The following is an 18,399-nucleotide window of genomic DNA, read 5'->3' on the forward strand; positions in this document are numbered from 1 at the left end:
GTGTCTGCGTTCTGAGGAGTTTTTCCTGAATGGCATGCCATATGACGCCACTTCCACTTTCTGGCAGTGCATCACCCCGCAATCAGTGACTGTTAAAAAGTTACAAAACTAAACCAGAAGTCGAACCAGAGGCAGAGCAGCATCTGGCACTGTCCTGTGTCTGCTGGAGAGACAGATAAAAAAAGAGTGAGACAGAGAAAGACAGATGGGAGGTAAGGGGCAATGAAGGGCATGGCATTTTACAGAAAAAGATTGGAAGGAACCACTTGCCTTATTTAACAAAGTCTTCAAGAAAATCATACATTTAGTTTCAAACCAATTTCCCATATTTCGATTGTTAAAAAAAAGCCCACAGCAAATAAAACATGATACAAAATAAAGTATCCAAAAGCTTCTCTGTATATTTTAACAGATGCACGTGCACACCTGCTCTGTAGATAAAGACAACTACACTGGAGCTAAAGATGATTACAAATCAAACAGGAAACACATTTTCAGTAAACACACACACACACACACACACACACACACACACACACACACACACACACACACACTCTCCCTCCCTGAGTGTCTCCCTCCCCCACCCCCACCATACCCTCACCTTTTTTGGAAGATGATATGGGGGACCCAGATGTTACATTTCACTGGCCAATGGTGAGCAGAGAGGGGCTGGATTGGTGTGCACTCCCGATGCCCCTTCTTTTAAAAACGCCTGAGCTCCTGTCTCCAACTCAGCAACTAAACTCACATGAGAAAAGGGCAGCGGCTCTGCTCTGCTCCACCAGCAGCATCTCCACTCACACCTGACAAACTGAAGAGGCTACTCTCAGCTCTATCTAAAGAATTAGCACTGTTTTCTTAAATGAATGTTATAGAGGATCTGAGAAAAAAAACAAGAAATCATCTGTAGCTGAAGGTGTGGTACCATGTTGGAATTAAATAAGGTGGCACTCCTGCTGTCTGTCCTGGCTTCAGTGGCTCTGGGCCAAGGTAAGTGAAGACTGAAAATTCAACTGTTATTATTGCTTTTTAAAAAAGAAAAATGGATGCCAGAACAACACATACACAGGAAAATTATTGTTAATGTAGAGATTCCAGCAACATGTTATCTGAAAGACAACCAATTTTAAGATTACTTTTGTTTGAAGTTTTTTATTTATTTATTTTTCATCTCATTTCTCATCATTTTTAGTAATCACATACTGTAAGATGAGAGGGCCAGTATATGACTGCTCACACATACAGTATATGCACAACAACTAACATAACTGTAGAGTTTTCTAAGTTGACGGTATTTCCCTGAGGATGTCTGAGTAGGAGGACTCTGGTGGTGAGCTCATGTGATAAGAGTGTGTGTTTGGCTGTGTGTATGTGTGTCTGTGTGTTATTTTTTTTAGACCGCCTGAGTAGTTCTTAATCTCTATTGTTAAGTAAGCAGCACATTTCCCCAGCCAGCTAATCAACAACATGTGGTGATAGAAGAGGAGGAGGTCCCCTTGTAAGTGCAATCATAAAAAACGCTCTGTTGATGACAGTAAGAGTGCTGCTGGTTCTGGCGGCACACATTTTGTATTCATCATGACAAACTGCACAACAGTAGCCGCCACTATCAGCGAGCACAAGGCTTCTCACAAAGAGCAAATTCAAACTTACTTTCCCCCCCCCCAATTTAATTCACGGTTTAACTGTGGTGAACTGTAGGCCATACCATGATTTACGCTCTTATCACCCTTTAAATGCTCACTCTTCCTGAATGACAGCTGCAGCAGCACTTTTTCTAAAGCTGTCACTTTCTGTTTAGATGACAGCTGTTCCCCATTAACTTTTTTTTTTTTTTTTAAAGAAAATGGAGCTGGCAGTTCATTAAAGCAAACGAGTGTGAATACACCTTAATAGTCTCCATATCTTGTCAAACTTGGAGGCCTCAGAGTCGTAAATGTCTTGCAGAGGCTTTGCGCCATCTACTGATGAGTATGTCTTAAAGACGGTTTGGTGAGGAAAGATGGGGTGAATGCATAAATGGTGATTCAGACCGTCTCTGTGGAAAACTGTGTTACAGCTGCGATGGAAATGCCGGCCTTTAAATGGATTGTAACATTTTACACTCTGTGCCACGCTCCTTAAGCGGTACATCCACATCTTGCAGTAAGGTGTTGCATTTTGTCCTCACTTCACCCTCAAACGTCGTGCCAGCAGTCCCTTAAGACATAAACCCAGTCACCTTGGAAACAGGAAGCAATAATCACAAACCAAGCGACCCACTTTCCCACCTGCCGGGATTGTGCTCGGCTAAATGAGAAAATGGAATAAAAGGGAGGGGGGGGGTAAAGGGCGCAGGTAAAATTACTTTACCGTCCTCTTTTCCCCGGTCAACTTGGCCGGCATGCCACTCTTTCCTTTTTCCTTTTTGATGGTCTCAGCCCCCCCTCGCATTCAGTCCACCACTAAAGTAATGTCTCCATCCGTCCATTTGTTTTCATCTGTTCTTTCTAATCTGTCTCCCTCAGGAATTTCTTCACAAATACTTTCCCCACCTTTCTCCCCTCTGTCTCTCCCTCACTCCATCACACCGCCTTTCTCCACCTATTTTTCTCTGCCCTACTTCATCAAACGCTCTCTCCTCGCCTTGTTCTCTGTCACTCTCTCCATACACATCGGAGCTTACAGATTTACGAGCTGTTTTCCTATTTAGAGGTGGCAACTGTTGCTGAATGCCGGCTGTAAGTCAGAGGGGAACGCCGTGGCATTACCACCGCTTAGCATGAGTCTTGCTTTCAGCTCCAAGATGTTTTTTTTTTAAGTTACTGTAATCTGCCCTCTTTAACCACAGGACTTCCAATCTTTTCTTCTTCTCTTGTTGCATTAGCGCCAGGCAAAACTAGTTGGTGTATGTGAGCAGCAGCTGGAGGGCCGTTGTGGAGCTATAGTTCTCCAGATGCTGACCACTGTCTGCTCCAAGCACAGAGCCGTCTGGCCAGCTGACTTTAATGACAGGGATTACAATGGATCAAAGGAGAAGGCGCAAATTCCCATTAATGACAAGCTCCAAGCCATTTCACATCTTTCTTCTTTTCTTCTATTTATGTGTACATGCGTGTGTGGGTGTGCCAAAATATTATTTATTGCAGGACTAATCAGCTGCTCTCAGTTGAGCTATTTCCAGCTCCTGGCTCTGTACCTGTGCACAGGTGCAGAGGTTCATGCAAGGACTAACAGATATTTTTGATGCGGAAATAATTCAACGCGGCCCGATCGTGTTTTTTAATAGCATCAGCGATGAAATGCTTGAAAGCACAAAGCCTCTGTTATACCTTTGTAAATCCTTAAATCATGTGGTTGATTTGCATCATTAGTTAATGTCAGGGACAGAATTGCCGATTTTAATGAGCGACAGATGTTTTAGGAATCAGACTTGGATTTTTTAAAGAGAGAGATATATGCAGAGAGACAAAGCAGACTCCACGTAACCACACACACCTAAGAAGCTAAGAAGCTAGCCAAACACATAAACAGCTTCCATATGACATGGCAAACAGATCATCACACACGCAGGACCACACACACACACACACACACACACACACACACACACACACACACACATACTGAATTGCATGAAATACCGCTGTTTTAGACTTCATCGACAAATACTGCACAACCTCGTTCTCTTAGCGAGCTTTACTTTGTCCAATAGGTTACATAACGTGGAGAGGAGGGAGGGATGGTTCTTTCACGTCTTCTCCCTCTTGTAAGGATCTGGAATATTATAAACAGGACCCAGACCTTCTATTTAAGCTTTGTCTCTCTGCCAACGTACATCTGGCACAACCATACCGCTCTAATCTGACTGAGACCATTCTTGGTGCAACTTCATAAAGTCGTTTCCCCCCCCCCTTCCTCTCTTCAGCAGATTTTTATTATTGGATTCTGGCGACGGCAGAAAACTCCCACTCAGAAAGTGAAGCAGAGAGAGTCCTTTGCAAAGGCACTGGTGATTATTAATAGAGGGTTTGCCTTTGTGTAGCCTGGCCTATAAGTACGTCATTTCAGAGCGAACCTGTTTGACGTAAATCGTTAAATACCAAAATAGTCCTCTAAAATAAGATTTGCAGTTGTTACTGCCGACTTAAAGAGGGGAGAGATGACAATGAATGCAGTGTGGGATACAAAGTAATCCAGTAGCTATGTTGTCTGGCATTCAGGTGCTTGCCATGGCTATATGTGGAACAGAAATTCTAACCAGCCCACAGCGGCAGGTCTCCTCTAGTATATTGTTGCCACTATAGTGTGTCTTGTTACCTTGTCCATGGTTTATGAGGGTCTTGGTGAGGCGGCTGAGGATTAGAATAACCGTCACATGGCAGGGTTCATGTCAAAGGTGAAACTGTGAGAGAAAAGTTATACATCTATATGTGAATTCACGACATGGGCTGTGAAAAGTCAAAATCGTAAAGAAAATTTTATGGGCAAAGCACAAAACCAAGCCAGCAAAGGTGAGACCGTCCTCTAAAGAACAGCATCAGGCGTTTCAGTGAGGTTCAAGTGACAAAGACCTCTAGCGACCATAGAAATTATGACGAGCACAAAGGAGGAAGTCAGGTGATGTTATAAACAAAGTCCGCACAGGGAGGAGGAGGTCAGTGGATCGGTCAACCGAACATCGGACATTAACACAGGAGACCGATGTTCACTTCCATTTTTTAACAACATTGTTTGGACCGTTGATCATTCCATAACCTTAACCGTTGATCATTCCATAACCTTAACCACATGTTTACTATTGTGTTCATGAAGAAGGATGCCCAACCTGACTCATTTTCAAATAAGTCCTCCAAATTACAAGACAAGACATGTTTGCCTTCTAGAATGACACATCGAAGTGTTTTCTGATCTGATGGTTTGGTTAGGTTTAGGAACAAAAACAACTTGGTTATGTCTAGGGAAAGACCATGGTTTGGTTAAAATAATGAATTTGTTAAGGTTAGGGGAGCTTCGTCATCATTATTACCGTAATAATCATGTGGTTAAGGTTAAAGCTGTGGTAGGCTAAGACACTTTATTTTTGGCGTTGTTGGGCAAAATCTCCATAGTAATCTTTCAGCATATTGTAATTCAAGTGGTCTGAGAGAAAACTAGATTTCGGCACCTTCTCTTGACTCTGTTTCCAGGGTTTAGATAATGTAGCCGTGAAGAGAGACTTTGGCCAATCACAGGTCAAACAGCAGTTTCCTGTGTTAAAGACAAGTGTTTTGTTGACCTGTTCATCTGCCCCGATCTCCTCCCTATGCATCTCTAACATAGACTGTAAAAGAAAGAAGATGGACGATGCATCTACACTTCCTCCCACTGAAGTGAAGCCAAGGTCTGCACAGTGATCGCCTAAAATGACAGAAACCATCTTTGGGAAAAATGATTTAAAGTGTACTTAGATGTTTTTAGTTTGGCCCATGCCCCATCCACTAACCAAGGGGGAGAGGCTTCTGACCTATACTGCATCCAGTCACCAGGGGGGCGATCCAGATGTTTTGGCTTCACTTTTAAAAACCGCTAGTCTCTATTGACGCCACCTTACTTCCTCCTTTGTTCTCGTCACAACTCCTACGGCAAATAGAAGGCTCTGTCACTCATTTTGGGCCTCTTGCACAAATGATGGGGGGCAGTCTCTTATTTGAACTCAAACCACGTTTCCCAAAACCTAACCAAACCTTTACCAAAGACATGGTCACATCACAAAACAGATTCATTTTTCAACAGTGATTTTTAACAGACAAACAACGTCATCCTGCCAAGGACGCTTCTATGCATCATTCCAGAGGGCATGGACGACATGTTTTGCGGAGGACTTGTTGGTTCTATTACATTACATTGCTGTCGCAAGTCAAAAAAAAAGAGTTATGTGTCAGCAAAGCACGAAACTAAACCCACACAGAGCACATGAACAAGGACAAAGAAGATATATTTTACCAGCGAGCACTTTAAGGAGGAACTAAAGAGGGAATCATAAGTTTTAACCTGTCTCCCTCTGGCTTGAAAAACTTGCTTCTTGATGAGGTAAATTCTCTCACATACCAGCCGTATTAAGCAGCGCCCCAATAAAATCTCCCGGCTTTTAAAATTCATACAGTGTTAACATGCCACTCAAAAGCAAAATAAGCTCTGTAAGTCCGCCACGGGAACTCGGCCAGTTCAGTCCGGCCATAACTGAGGTCACTACTCCAACATTTTCCTTCTGTTAAGGCTAATCTGGGTTTCCTCTGTTAACTTTCTAAACCCGTCACCTCATAAAACTCAAACAATCGTTTTGCTATTTTGTTTTCATTGTCAAACATCTTAAAATGATAATTGGGAGCCAAATGGTTGTGCTGTGAATTCCCTTTGTTTTGGTGTGAGTGAGGATTGAATGTGACGAATTGAATTTCTTACAAATAGATGGATGCACACAGAGTGGTGAGGGTGATTAAATTAGCCACAAGTCAGTGAAACAAAGGGGTTGTTTGTGTCCCTTTACCACATGTTTTCCGTAAGAAAAGTTTTAAAAAGTTCTCAGAGTGAACTTTAGAGCATGCTTATTGTAAACACACAGCAGAGATGCTCTGTCCAGTGGCAGAAAAACTGCTTTTTTAAAAAATGTAATCAGGACAGACACGGAATTCAGGAGACTAAATGAGAAGGGTGGAAAAACTATTTGATTTGATTTACTAAACTAAACCTGCAGGCAGAGCCACATCTGCCCAGCAGATCAGTGTGGAAGCATTTGCTTCTGTTTATCCAGCTATTCCAGTGTATCAGAGAGTCGATACGTAAAACTATCAATGGTTTTTAAAGCCACGGGCATAAAAATACTAACAATCATGAGGGTCAGCTGACTGTCTGTTACCCTAAAACTTACATAATACATTTTTGGACAGTGGATCTTTGTTCTGTTGAGCTGCTCTCCTTCTTTGCTAAATCTATCAAAAGGGTTGAAAAGAAATGGGCTGGCATGACAATAAAGACTTGAAGTGAACCGTTAAAACCTGTCGTGACTGGGATCGATACTGGCCTCTGTGCTGGGAGTCTCTGCTCGTAAACTCAGCACTGTCTCACCGAAAGTGCTAAGTGCTTGCACATATCACACACGCACATGCGCGCGCGCACACACACACACACACTGAGGCTACTTTCTGTCACAGACCATGACTGTTATTTTTTTCCGCACAGCCCAAGTGAAACCTGGTAGATGAAATGTCAAGCAAACAACTGACATAAAAAAAAAAAAATTATGTTCTGTAGGAAAAATGAATCATTAAACTTCAAAGCATGAGGGAAAACATTTCATGGTGCATGTTTCATAATTCAAAGAGTCAAATGTGCAATGAATGCCAGGTTTCTCTTTCTAACAAGGCAACATTTACCTTCGCCTGATCCTCACTGTGGTGCTGTCGTGGGTTCAAGCACATGCATGAAAGATGACGATGATGTAAGAATGACTCAGTGATACAGGCATGCTATGTGTGTGCATGTTATGTGTATTATAATCATATATCTTTAAGATCAAAAAAGAAATCAGCAACAAAATGCTGCATAAAAGTGTGTGTGTGTGTGTGTATGTATGTATGTATGTGTTTGTGTATGTGTGTATGTGAGAGGTGATGGAGCATGTTAGAGTGAAGTTTTCTGGCGATGCCGCTGGTGAACAGATGAATGCACGCACTGATTTGTCACAGCTGGAGCTTGATTAGCATCCTCAACAGCGGCTGCCTGTTGATGGATCAAGAATGGAAGGATGACTGGAGGAGGACAAGAAGACTGGGGGGGGAGGGGGGGATAAGGAAAGACGTATGACAAAGAGCATGGATGGAGAAGAACTTCCACAGTTTGGATGAAAGGGGGGTGGGTGGGGGGGGGGGGTTGTTGTCGCCGAAGCAGGGTTAGCAGCAGTGAGAACAATCTACAGAAGAAGACAGAAAAGGGAGGGATGGAGGTAGAGATGTTAGATTGATGAATGCTTGCAAGAGAGGAAAGAAACAATAGATGAACAAAAAAAGCAAACAATTTCTTGCCATTTTCTCCCTCTTAAGTCGCCCCAGAAGCCTATAGTCTTTGTTCCAGCACATAAAAAGGACAGAAGGCCTGTGACTAAAATGAACAAAGTGAAAATATTGAGAGAATAAAAAATTGAGGGCAGAGGGAAGGCGTGTAATTAGAAAAGCCTTCATGCCATGAAGAAAAAGCAAAATGTGCTTGGACTGTGTGAGCGTGTGTGTGTGCACATGATCGTGTGTGTGTGCATACAAATGTTGGGCTCTGCCTTATACTACCTTCATGTTATATCAGCTGAACTACATGTAGGAAATGCCTACATTTAAGGCCATAACCTGTAGGATTGAATAGCCTAATTTGCGTATTTCTTGATATCCAGATGTTTTTCTTCCTGTCTGCAGGACCTGTGAGGACCAGGAGCCAGTCAGACAGGAGCAGTAGAGTGGCCTTCAACACATTCACTGACACACAGACAACAGGTACTGAATCCATCAGCAGTGATATTAAGAGCTGGTTGTATGACGGGGGTTTTCAAAATGTGAGAGTTGTAGGGGAGGTACTGAGGGAGAGCCGTGAGGCAAACTTACACTGTGTGAGATGAAAGAGACAGGTGTATACTGGAGCTCACAAAACAACAGGAAATTGGTAATTTTGATAGTTTGACCCGCTGATTTGTCCCGCTTATTAACAGGGTCAGCAGTTGGAGCAGAGGTTTTGATGACTTCAAATCCTTTTTTTATTTGAAGAAAAGAGCAGCAGCATTACTGCTTTTGTTGTCCCATCATTACTTTGTGAACGAAAATAATCAGTAAATAATCAGCCAGTTGCTAATGCATTCTTTTGTATTGAATTCCTCATAATTCTCCTAAAGAAAATGCTCAGGTTTCAGAACATGCAGCAGACTAAAACACTAGACAATTTGCCTCATCAGTGAAGCCAGGGGGCTTGGAAAGAAACTGGACAATGCAAAGCTCCCTGGGGTGTATGAAGTCAGTTTCAAATGGTGGTAGCAGACCTCTTAAAGTTTGTAACCCATCCCTGCTCGTTTCCTCCCTCTTGCTTTTTCTTGGTTCTGACCCATATCTCCCCTCCATGTAAGACCAGCTCCAACCCCCTCCCCCCACTCCCCTTCCCTTATTTCTGGATCCTGAGAATTGTTTTCTCTCTCTTCCATTCTTTTTTTCATGATTTTCATCCATGTCTCCCCTCCACGTGCCTCCAGGCGTGACAGAGTGGACGTCTTGGTTCAACATCGACCATCCTGGAGGGAATGGAGACTATGAGCGCCTGGAGGCGATCCGATTCTATTACAGGGAGAGGGTCTGTGCTCGGCCCATGGCCATGGAGGCTCGTACCACAGACTGGGTTGCAGCAGCAGACACCGGAGAAGTGGTCCACTCCAGTCTGGAGAAAGGCTTCTGGTGCATCAACAGGGAACAGCCCCAGGGCCGCGTCTGCTCCAACTACCATGTCCGCTTTCAGTGTCCCCCAGGTAGCTCTGACGGCAGCAGCTAAGGCCTGTGCAAGCTGTCACTTTACAGATATGAACATTCAGCCATGCATGCATGTAATCACTGGCTCGAGGGAGGAATCACCCATTATGAATGCTCTTAAATAATGTGTTTGTTACTTCCTGTTCCTGATTCTGCTTGCCAACAGCAGCACATAATGCCAGCTTTCATACCCTGTTCTTCAATGTGTGTGTTTAGTGCAGAGCTACTGGACTGACTGGAACGAGTGGGGTCCCTGTTCAACCACAGTTTGTAATGACGTAGGCATTCAGGTCCGCCAGAGGAAATGTGTGAACACCCAGCCCATGCCTCTCCTGTTGGTGCCAGCGTGCCAGGGGCACCATTCAGAAAGAAGAGAGTGCTCTAACCCTCCATGTACAGGTGAGAATCCCAAGATTTACCGGAACCTACTTTGCCAGGACCGGGCCCTAAGTTACACAATGTGAGATGTGAAATAACAAGCAGGTAGCTGTTCTGTATTTGAGCTGCTAACCTCTGACCTCCCTTGTGAAGGGTTAATTAGGGAGGTGAATAAAATACCATATTGCTTTATCCAGCTATGTTTAACAAATCTTGTGTAATACCTACGTGCCATTTTCTGCTAGAGTTTCAGGCACCACCCTCCAGAGAAGAACTTTGTAAACATTTGTTCAAGTGTTCTTGATTGAGCTACTTGTAATCAGCAATCTTTCAATTGCAGCTATTTATTCAGCTTTCTCATACTTCTTCTGCCCACAATACTGGATAATTGCACCATTTAATAACTAATAATTATGACATGGGGCGCCTATGCACAAGGGAGTTAACAACTCTCATTAGACCACTCTGTATGACGTTTGAATAACCGAATTAATGAAAAGACTGATCACAAATTTAACACAAAATACTTGTATGTATTAAATTCCAAACTCACGTCAACCCTGTCTCTTTGTGTGATCAGCCAAGTGGAGTCCGTGGGGTCGGTGGGGGGCGTGTTCAGCGACCTGTGGCGGAGGCCGCAGGATTAGGAGGAGGACCTGTGCGAGGACCTCAGTGATAGTTCAGTGTACTGGACGGCCTGTTGAAATGCAGAAGTGTGGGAAGAGTCCATGCCCAGGTGTGCTGAGTCTACACTGTGAAAGTTGTGATATCTTGCTTTGTATTGGTGCCTTTATCTGTGCTCACATCTCTGTGTCTTTGTTACACAGCCAAATGTCAGCTTGTGTGCACCGAGGGCCGCCCCAGTGAGGACTGCAGCCGGTGTACATGTGACGACCACGTGCTAAGCGGGGAAGTCCACAGTGTGACTGGTGTCCCTGTGGCAGCAGCCTTGGTGTCACTGGCCAGCCAGCCTAAGGTGATCCGTGCCCGAACAGATGCCAAAGGTCAGTTCAGGCTCTTAGGAATCTGCTCCTCCAGCTCGACTTTGATCGCCATCAGGAAGGAGAAGTTTTCCCCGATCACCGTCTCCACCACCAGTAACACAACAGGGTTGTCATGGGTATGGGCTGTCCTCAAATCAGCTGGTGAGTGCTAATAAAAACAGATTAAAAATAAAAAAGCATATTGTTTTTATTGATGTCTGTTGCTTTCAATCAAACCAAACAAAGCAAGTGTGTGGTATAATTTAGTATTAAATGAAGATATTGTTGGCTATTTCTTAAAAGAGCTATTTTCTTTTTCAAGTAAGGGCCAGTAAATCCTTCAATCATATTCTCAGACTTTAGAAAACAGGAAATTGACAAAGCTACAACATAAACAGTCTGGGCTATTGTAATACTTCACATTGCCTGGAGCACTTACTTGGTTGCATGGAGACCAAATAAAAATAGGCCTGTGTCGCTTTTGAAAGAGTAATCCCCTCAACAATCATTTTTCATAAGCACAGGGACCAATGTAAGAAAAAACGTTTGACTGAGTTTTATGAGGTTTCAAAACTCTGCGGCACCATTAACAACAGTAAGAGGAAGGTCTTGTTTGTTCTTTCTGCTTTCCACAGAAAAGCCGTACATTGTGAAGCACCCAGAGGACAAAATGCGTTATGAAGGAGGACGGGTGATGTTTTGCTGCAAGGCAACGGGATCACCAACACCTGACAAATACTACTGGTGAGAGGAATGGTGCTGGCACATCATTAAGCACAGAAACAACTAGCAACAATGTGTGATTACTTTGACATATTTGGAAATGTATATTTGGAGGTCCCTAAAAATCCAATCCAAGAAGCATTGATCAGTTACTTGTAACATGTTTTGGTCTTTAACCCGCTGTGACAAAAATGGCTCTGTAGCTGCTAAATACTCCCTTATGTTCCCCAGTTAGGGGCTTTATCCCATCTGCTGTCTGGTGCTGCGCAGTTAGCATACAGTTGCTGAAAACATCTGCCTGCTGCAGCTGAAAAACAAAGCTAATGAGAGCCATGAGACTGAATCAAAACAGTATCAGTATCAATCGTATAAAATAAGTTTGAAGGGGGAAAAAAAAGAAGAAGAATCTGTATGTATTTCTAATGTAACTGTACGTATTTCTAATGTATTTATTTTCTAGCCCTCCTTCCCTTTCCCTAAGTGGCTATGCCACTTGTCAGGTCGCCATTGTAAATAACAACCTGTTCTTAATGACTTGCCTGTAAAAATAAAGGTGAACTAAAAATAAAAAAATAAAACAATGAGATGAAAGATGCTAAATAGACCTGAAGAGTCGGGTGTATTGCTCCATGTGTAAATCACTATAAGAAGCCCATTTCACATTACATAGTTATTTGGTCCATTGTTCAGCTCTAAATATCAAATCAGATTTTTAGAATAAGTTGCATATTTATAGATTTAAGTGGTACCATCATCATTTTACATAATTTTTTACACATATTATACATTTTAGTATATTGTTGTATACATCTACCAACAAATAACTAAAGTAAAAGTAAAAAAAAAGAAAAAAGTCTTACTTCTGTAACTATTTTTCAAGGTTCCACAATGGGACTCTGCTGGACAGGAAGGTGTACAAGTATGAGGAGGACCTTGTACTGTGGGGCTTGAAGCCGGAGCAGTCAGGGCAGTACTACTGCAAGACTAGCAGCTCTGCAGGCAGCATCAAGTCCTCTCCAGCCCTCCTCACTGTTATTGGTATGTACAGTATACTGTAATCTCGGATCTCTTACTGAAAACAATTGTATCTCAACATCACTGTAGTTTTTATGGTGTTTCGACTTTTGCATAAACCTGTGTTTAAAGATGCTATGTGTATGCCACTACCAGAGATGGAAAAAGTACTAAAATATTGTACTCAAGTAAAAGTACCAATACTCTGATGAAATATTACTCAAGTACAAGTGGAATTACCTATCTGAAAAATTACTCAAGTAAAAGTAATAAGTAGTTCATTTAAAATGTACTTTAAGTAAAAGTTACTTAGTTACATTAAAAACTGTAAAACGGGGCGGGAGGATCTCTACTATTTAGTGAAAATAGGACAAGGGGTCATAAATCCCAAACTATTTTGTTTTTAATTAAAGAAAAATCTATAGAAATGTATAAACATCTATACAAATGTATACACATGTAATAACAACATAACACATGTCACACATGACATTTCATGCTACAATCCTCTCCAAAAAAACTGAGCTCTCCCTTTACCATTTATACTGCTGATACATTTGATGTGACTGTAAATTCAAAGGCTCGTTTACATTCAAACCGGCGACAATTTCGGTGGGGCACAGCCTATTTGTTCAACCCGAGACTAATGTTCACAGCCCAGACTAGCAGCTAGCTTCTACACACCTAAGTAGCCCATATGAGCTAATTAGATGTAGGTGAATTAATGTAACCAGTGTCCTACATACGTTGCTAGTACTAGACAAAAATTAGCAATGTGACGAAACATGTTGTTTTGCTAATTGGCAATTTGCTATTAGTCATGAAAACTTTGTTTGAAGTACCAATGCACAAATACTTACCAAAACAGTAATACAGTAATGTGAGTAAATGTATTTCGTTACTTTCCACCTCTGGCCACTACTTACTACATTAATCTGCTGGTCTGAGGGGCAACTTTGATGACACATATTAGTGCTAGTAAATGCTCAAAAGTTGTGGAGAAAAATGTGGAACTATTTGGTGTAAGTTTGTTCTCAGTCAAAAAGACACAAAAGCTCCCTTCTAGTCAGTGGCACAGTGATGTCATGTAAACTGTAATTCATCATCATCAGCCTGGAGAGAAAATAAATTACTATGATGATAGCGGCACACAGGGATTATAGCTCAGGATGGCTGCTATCCCAGCGCATTTGACATGACGTGTTTAGTCAAAGTTCTACACAGTATAACCACTGACAAAAAGCAAACAACCACAATATATTTTACTGGATAAAGAGCAGCTGCTTCAGAGCTTGAATACACACTTTAAGAGGAATGTCAGTGCTAAGCTCCAACCGAGTCATCCATGATCCATGTCCATGCATAAAGAGGATTCAAACAAAACCACAGTGTCCTACAACTGAGGGACGGAGACAAGTCAGTTAATAGACTCTCTGTCATTGGGAAAAAACATTACAGGCAAAGTAAATAGGAAAATAAAATAATCAGGGCACGCACAATCTGGCAGTGCTTGTAGCAGTACGTTTTTATTATGTTGACATTGGTTGAAGCTACGGCTTCCTACGCTGCTTTATTGTGTGAAATGGCTCTGGACACTGTAAAGCCTCAAATCCAATTTCTCCAGAACACCCGGTGTTAAAGTGAAATCCAAGATTGTCAATATCTTTTTTCTTTCTCAGAGTCAGACAAGTACGCGTTTTCACATCTGTGTGGGAGAGCTACACATTGCTTACAGTATATCCTTCAGGTGCTTGTTAGCTAAGAAACACCTAAACGAACAAGGTTTTCATGGAAGAGTGCTAATGTAATCTATCCCAGGCCACAGACGAATCCCTTCACTCCAAAAGTCATAATGGCAGAAGATGCTGTATGTGTGCAGGACAACACCTGCGCCTTAGAGCAGGATGAAAAACCTACTCTTACTCCTCACAGTGCAGTTTCTTCTCACATTTTACATTATGCAGAAGTTCAACAACAAAGGAAACTCGAAGCCCTGTTGGTAAAGCCATCAGTACACATTTTTCATACACATCACACTGCTCCATGTGTCTGCAATTATCAGCTTACTTGGGAGATTGGGAGCTTAACAAGGATGCTTGACTATAAACTCAACCATGATATCATGCACATTGATTATTCTGCCAATGTCTGGGTGAACAATAATTCTTTTTTTCCAACTCCCATCTGGATGGTTGGTAGATAAATGTTTTCCTCAACCTAATGTCTAATTACTCTTTCATCCACATTTCACCGTCCAACTTGGCCACTCACTTGTACTTTCAGGCCATGCAGACATTGCGTGTGTGTATGAATAAATTATGTGCAACCATGTGTGAAAAAAGAAAGGCAGAAATAATTCCTTTTAAATACTCAATTGGCAAGTTCCAATTTATTCACTATACACTTTCCTATTCCACTCATGCAGTCATATACAATTATATAGTACCCCACAATTTTATAATTAAAATCTAAAAGATTTGACACACTTTCAAGATCTTTGAGAAATTAGAACTTCAGCAGTTACATCTTCAACAAGCCTGTGTTCTGCTTTGCAGTGAGAAAAAGCTTTATGTGTTTTATGTATATCATGACAATTTTTTTTATGTCGTGTCAATACCAGCCTAATGTAATTTATCGTCTAATTCACAGCAAAAGGAAAGACAGCATGCAATTCCACCCCTGAAACGCACCTCATCAGACTCCCGATGGACTGTGTTCAACCTGGGACCGACTCCATGCACTACAATGCTGGTCGCTGCCCTCACAACAAATGTGCTGGCTCCTTAGACTTTGATATGCGCTGCAGTGATGAAACTAGCTTCTGCTGCGGAGTCCAAAATATGGAAAGTCGAATTATTGACTGTGGGAGCTACAGCCTCCCTATCCGGGCTGTGACACAGTGCAGCTGTCAGAAGTGTTTGCAGCCCACTGTGCTGGTTCGTGGCAGAGTGGTCACAGCTGACAATGATGAGCCTCTGCGTTTTGGGCACATCTACATTGGTAAAGAGAGGGTGGGCACCACTGGATACCAAGGAGGTTTCACATTGCACATTACTCCTGATACACAGAGATTAGTGGTAAATTTTGTTGACCCTACTGAGAAATGTATTGACACTCCTAAGGTGTTCATCCTTGATAAGAAAGGTGGGTCCATTTACCATGATGTGAAGGTAATGAGAAAGCAGGCAGCAATTGATATCAATGCAGGAGAGACCAACTCTATTAACCTAGGGGAAATTAAAGGAGAAGACCCCATTGGTCACTTGGTCATTCCTCCCAACTCCTTCCACAAGGACAATGGAGAAATCTATGAGGGAACTGTGAAAGCCAGCGTCACATTCATTGACCCAAGAAATATCACCACGGCGGCCGCCGCCCCTGGCGATCTCAACTTTGTGGATGATGAGGGTGACATGCTCCCTTTGAGGACCTATGGCATGTTCTCTGTGGACTTCAGAGATGAGACCAACAAGGAGGTACTTGGAGCTGGAGCTGTTCAAGTCTTTCTCGACACACAGCACGTTAAAATGCAAGAGCACATTCCCAAAATGAAACTGTGGTCTTTAAACCCAGACACAGGAGTCTGGGAAGAAGAGAGTAACTTCTCCTACACCACAACTACTGGTGGTCATGGGCGGAGCAAACGAGAGGATCGCACATTCCTCATAGGCAACATGGAGATCAGAGAACGTAGGCTCTTTAATTTAGATGTGCCTGAAAACAGACGGTGCTACGTCAAAGTCCGAGCCTACATGAGTGATAAGTTCCTACATAGTGAACAACTGGAGGGGGTTGTGATCAGCTTGATAAACTTGGAACCCAAACCTGGATTTTCCTCTAATCCTCGGGCATGGGGCCGTTTTGACAGTGTCATAACTGGATCCAATGGGGCCTGTTTACCAGCTTTCTGTGATGCCCAAATGCCCGATGCCTACACAGCTTATGTCACAGCAATGATAGGTGGGGAAGAACTGGAGGCAGCTCCATCCTCCCCCAAGATGAATCCAAACATCATTGGAGTGTCTCAGCCATATTTGGATAAAATAAACTACCAGCGCTCAGACCACGACGATCCAGCTCTAAAGAAAACAGCCTTCAGAATCAACTTGGCAAAGCCAAACCAAAATAATCTTGATGAGACCAATGGGCCAATATATCCGTATCAGAGTTTAATAGGTTGTGAAAACGCCCCTATTGATGCCAATCATTTCAGATTCTTCAGAGTGGAAAAGGACAAGTATGAATACAATGTTGTCCCCTTTGAGGAGAATGATTTGACAACCTGGACAGGAGACTACCTCTCCTGGTGGCCTAACCCCCAGGAGTTCAGAGCATGCTTCATTAAGGTCAAGATCCACGGACAGAAGGAAGTGATGGTCAGGTCGAGGAATATGGGAGGAACACACAGAGAAACGAAAGGCAAACTTTATGGCATAAGAGACATTCGCAGCACCCGGGACATGCGAGAGGCCAACACTTCAGCAGCCTGTTTAGAGTTTAAATGCAGCGGCATGTTGTTTGATCAAGCTGAGGTGGACAGATCCATCATAACAGTCCTTCCACAGGGGAACTGCCGCAGAACTGGCACCAACAGCCTCCTACAAGAGTATCTCATCAAACATCCACCAGTCGCTCAAAATAACGAGTCCCATGGATTCACCATGCTAGCCCCTGTTGATCCTTTGGGACACAACTATGGCATCTACACAGTCACAGACCAGAACCCCAGGGTGGCCAAGGAGATTGCTATAGGCCGCTGTTTTGATGGCACCTCTGATGGTTTCTCCAGGGAGATGAAGTCAGACTCTGGAGTGGCGCTGACCTTCAGCTGTCCAGAGAGGAAAATTAACAGAGAAAGCCTATTCCAACGTCTGCAGACCAACCCGGGTCAGACTCTGTCTCAGATGGCGAGGAACATGAGGGAGTCGGAGGGTCTGCAAGGATTATCCACCCAGATGGTGGCCTATCCTTCAGAGCAGCGGAGCAGGACCCAGAGTCGCAGAGTCAGCTCTACAACAAGGAGGAGAGTGTCCATGCGTACACAGCAACGCCAATAGATGTTCCAAGGTAGGAAGGTTTAGATACAATCATTTGAGGTGTCTTCACATTGACAGTAATATCAGATAGATTTAAATGTTCTTTCCTTTTCATTTATAGGTCTTCTGTCAAGACTGATATGATGTCATCAAATCAAGGAAGTAAAAGTTGCCCGTCTGTTGATGAGTATGAACTCCCTCTTGACTATGGAAACCACAAAACCGAAGCAGGCAGCAATTCAGCAAAATAAAAGAGTGATTGAAGATATACTTTTCCTATATACTTACTTGAAGGGTTTGGTATATTCATTTCTTATTTCCTTCCTAAAAGACATGCCTCATTTGACTTCATGGAAGGCAGTGACTGGCATTTACTTAATTAGCTTTGGTGTAATTGTATATATGAATAGACTAAACTGACGTTTGAGAATGTAACTTTTATAGTTCTAATTTGTGGCATTACACTTTTTTTTTGCTGACGTCTCTCAACGCTAGAGTTGAAACCAAACATTCACAACTTCAAATACTACGCCTGGCCCCAAACACCTCATAATTCGCTGTTGCTTTCCACTGAACTTCTCTTCAAGATCAGAAAGAAACCAACTTGAGGTCCTTGTTGTCTGCAGCAGACACTGAGTCATTTTCTACAAACTAGGAAATTCTCTCCACCAAGGGGAGGCAAAAAAGACACACAGCAGGGTGAGGCATGCCACCCAGGGAACAGAGGATGTTTTCAGTCATGCTTCC

General features: G+C 42.7%; 1 protein-coding gene across 1 annotated transcript; it reads left to right on the plus strand.

Moving 5' to 3' along the window:
* The first annotated feature begins 687 nt into the window (after positions 1-687).
* On the plus strand, positions 688-17,920 carry cilp2 (cartilage intermediate layer protein 2). Its single transcript, XM_031318342.2, has 10 exons — positions 688-993; positions 8,427-8,504; positions 9,248-9,517; positions 9,735-9,917; positions 10,477-10,632; positions 10,724-11,041; positions 11,515-11,623; positions 12,483-12,640; positions 15,266-17,683; positions 17,774-17,920. Exons 1-9 carry the CDS (start codon positions 930-932, stop codon positions 17,671-17,673), a joined length of 3,744 nt encoding a protein of 1,247 aa, XP_031174202.1. The 5' UTR covers positions 688-929; the 3' UTR covers positions 17,674-17,683; positions 17,774-17,920.
* Positions 17,921-18,399: the final 479 nt, after the last annotated feature.

The sequence above is a fragment of the Sander lucioperca genome, chromosome 11 (genome assembly GCF_008315115.2).
Source record: "Sander lucioperca isolate FBNREF2018 chromosome 11, SLUC_FBN_1.2, whole genome shotgun sequence".
NCBI lineage: Eukaryota > Metazoa > Chordata > Actinopteri > Perciformes > Percidae > Sander > Sander lucioperca.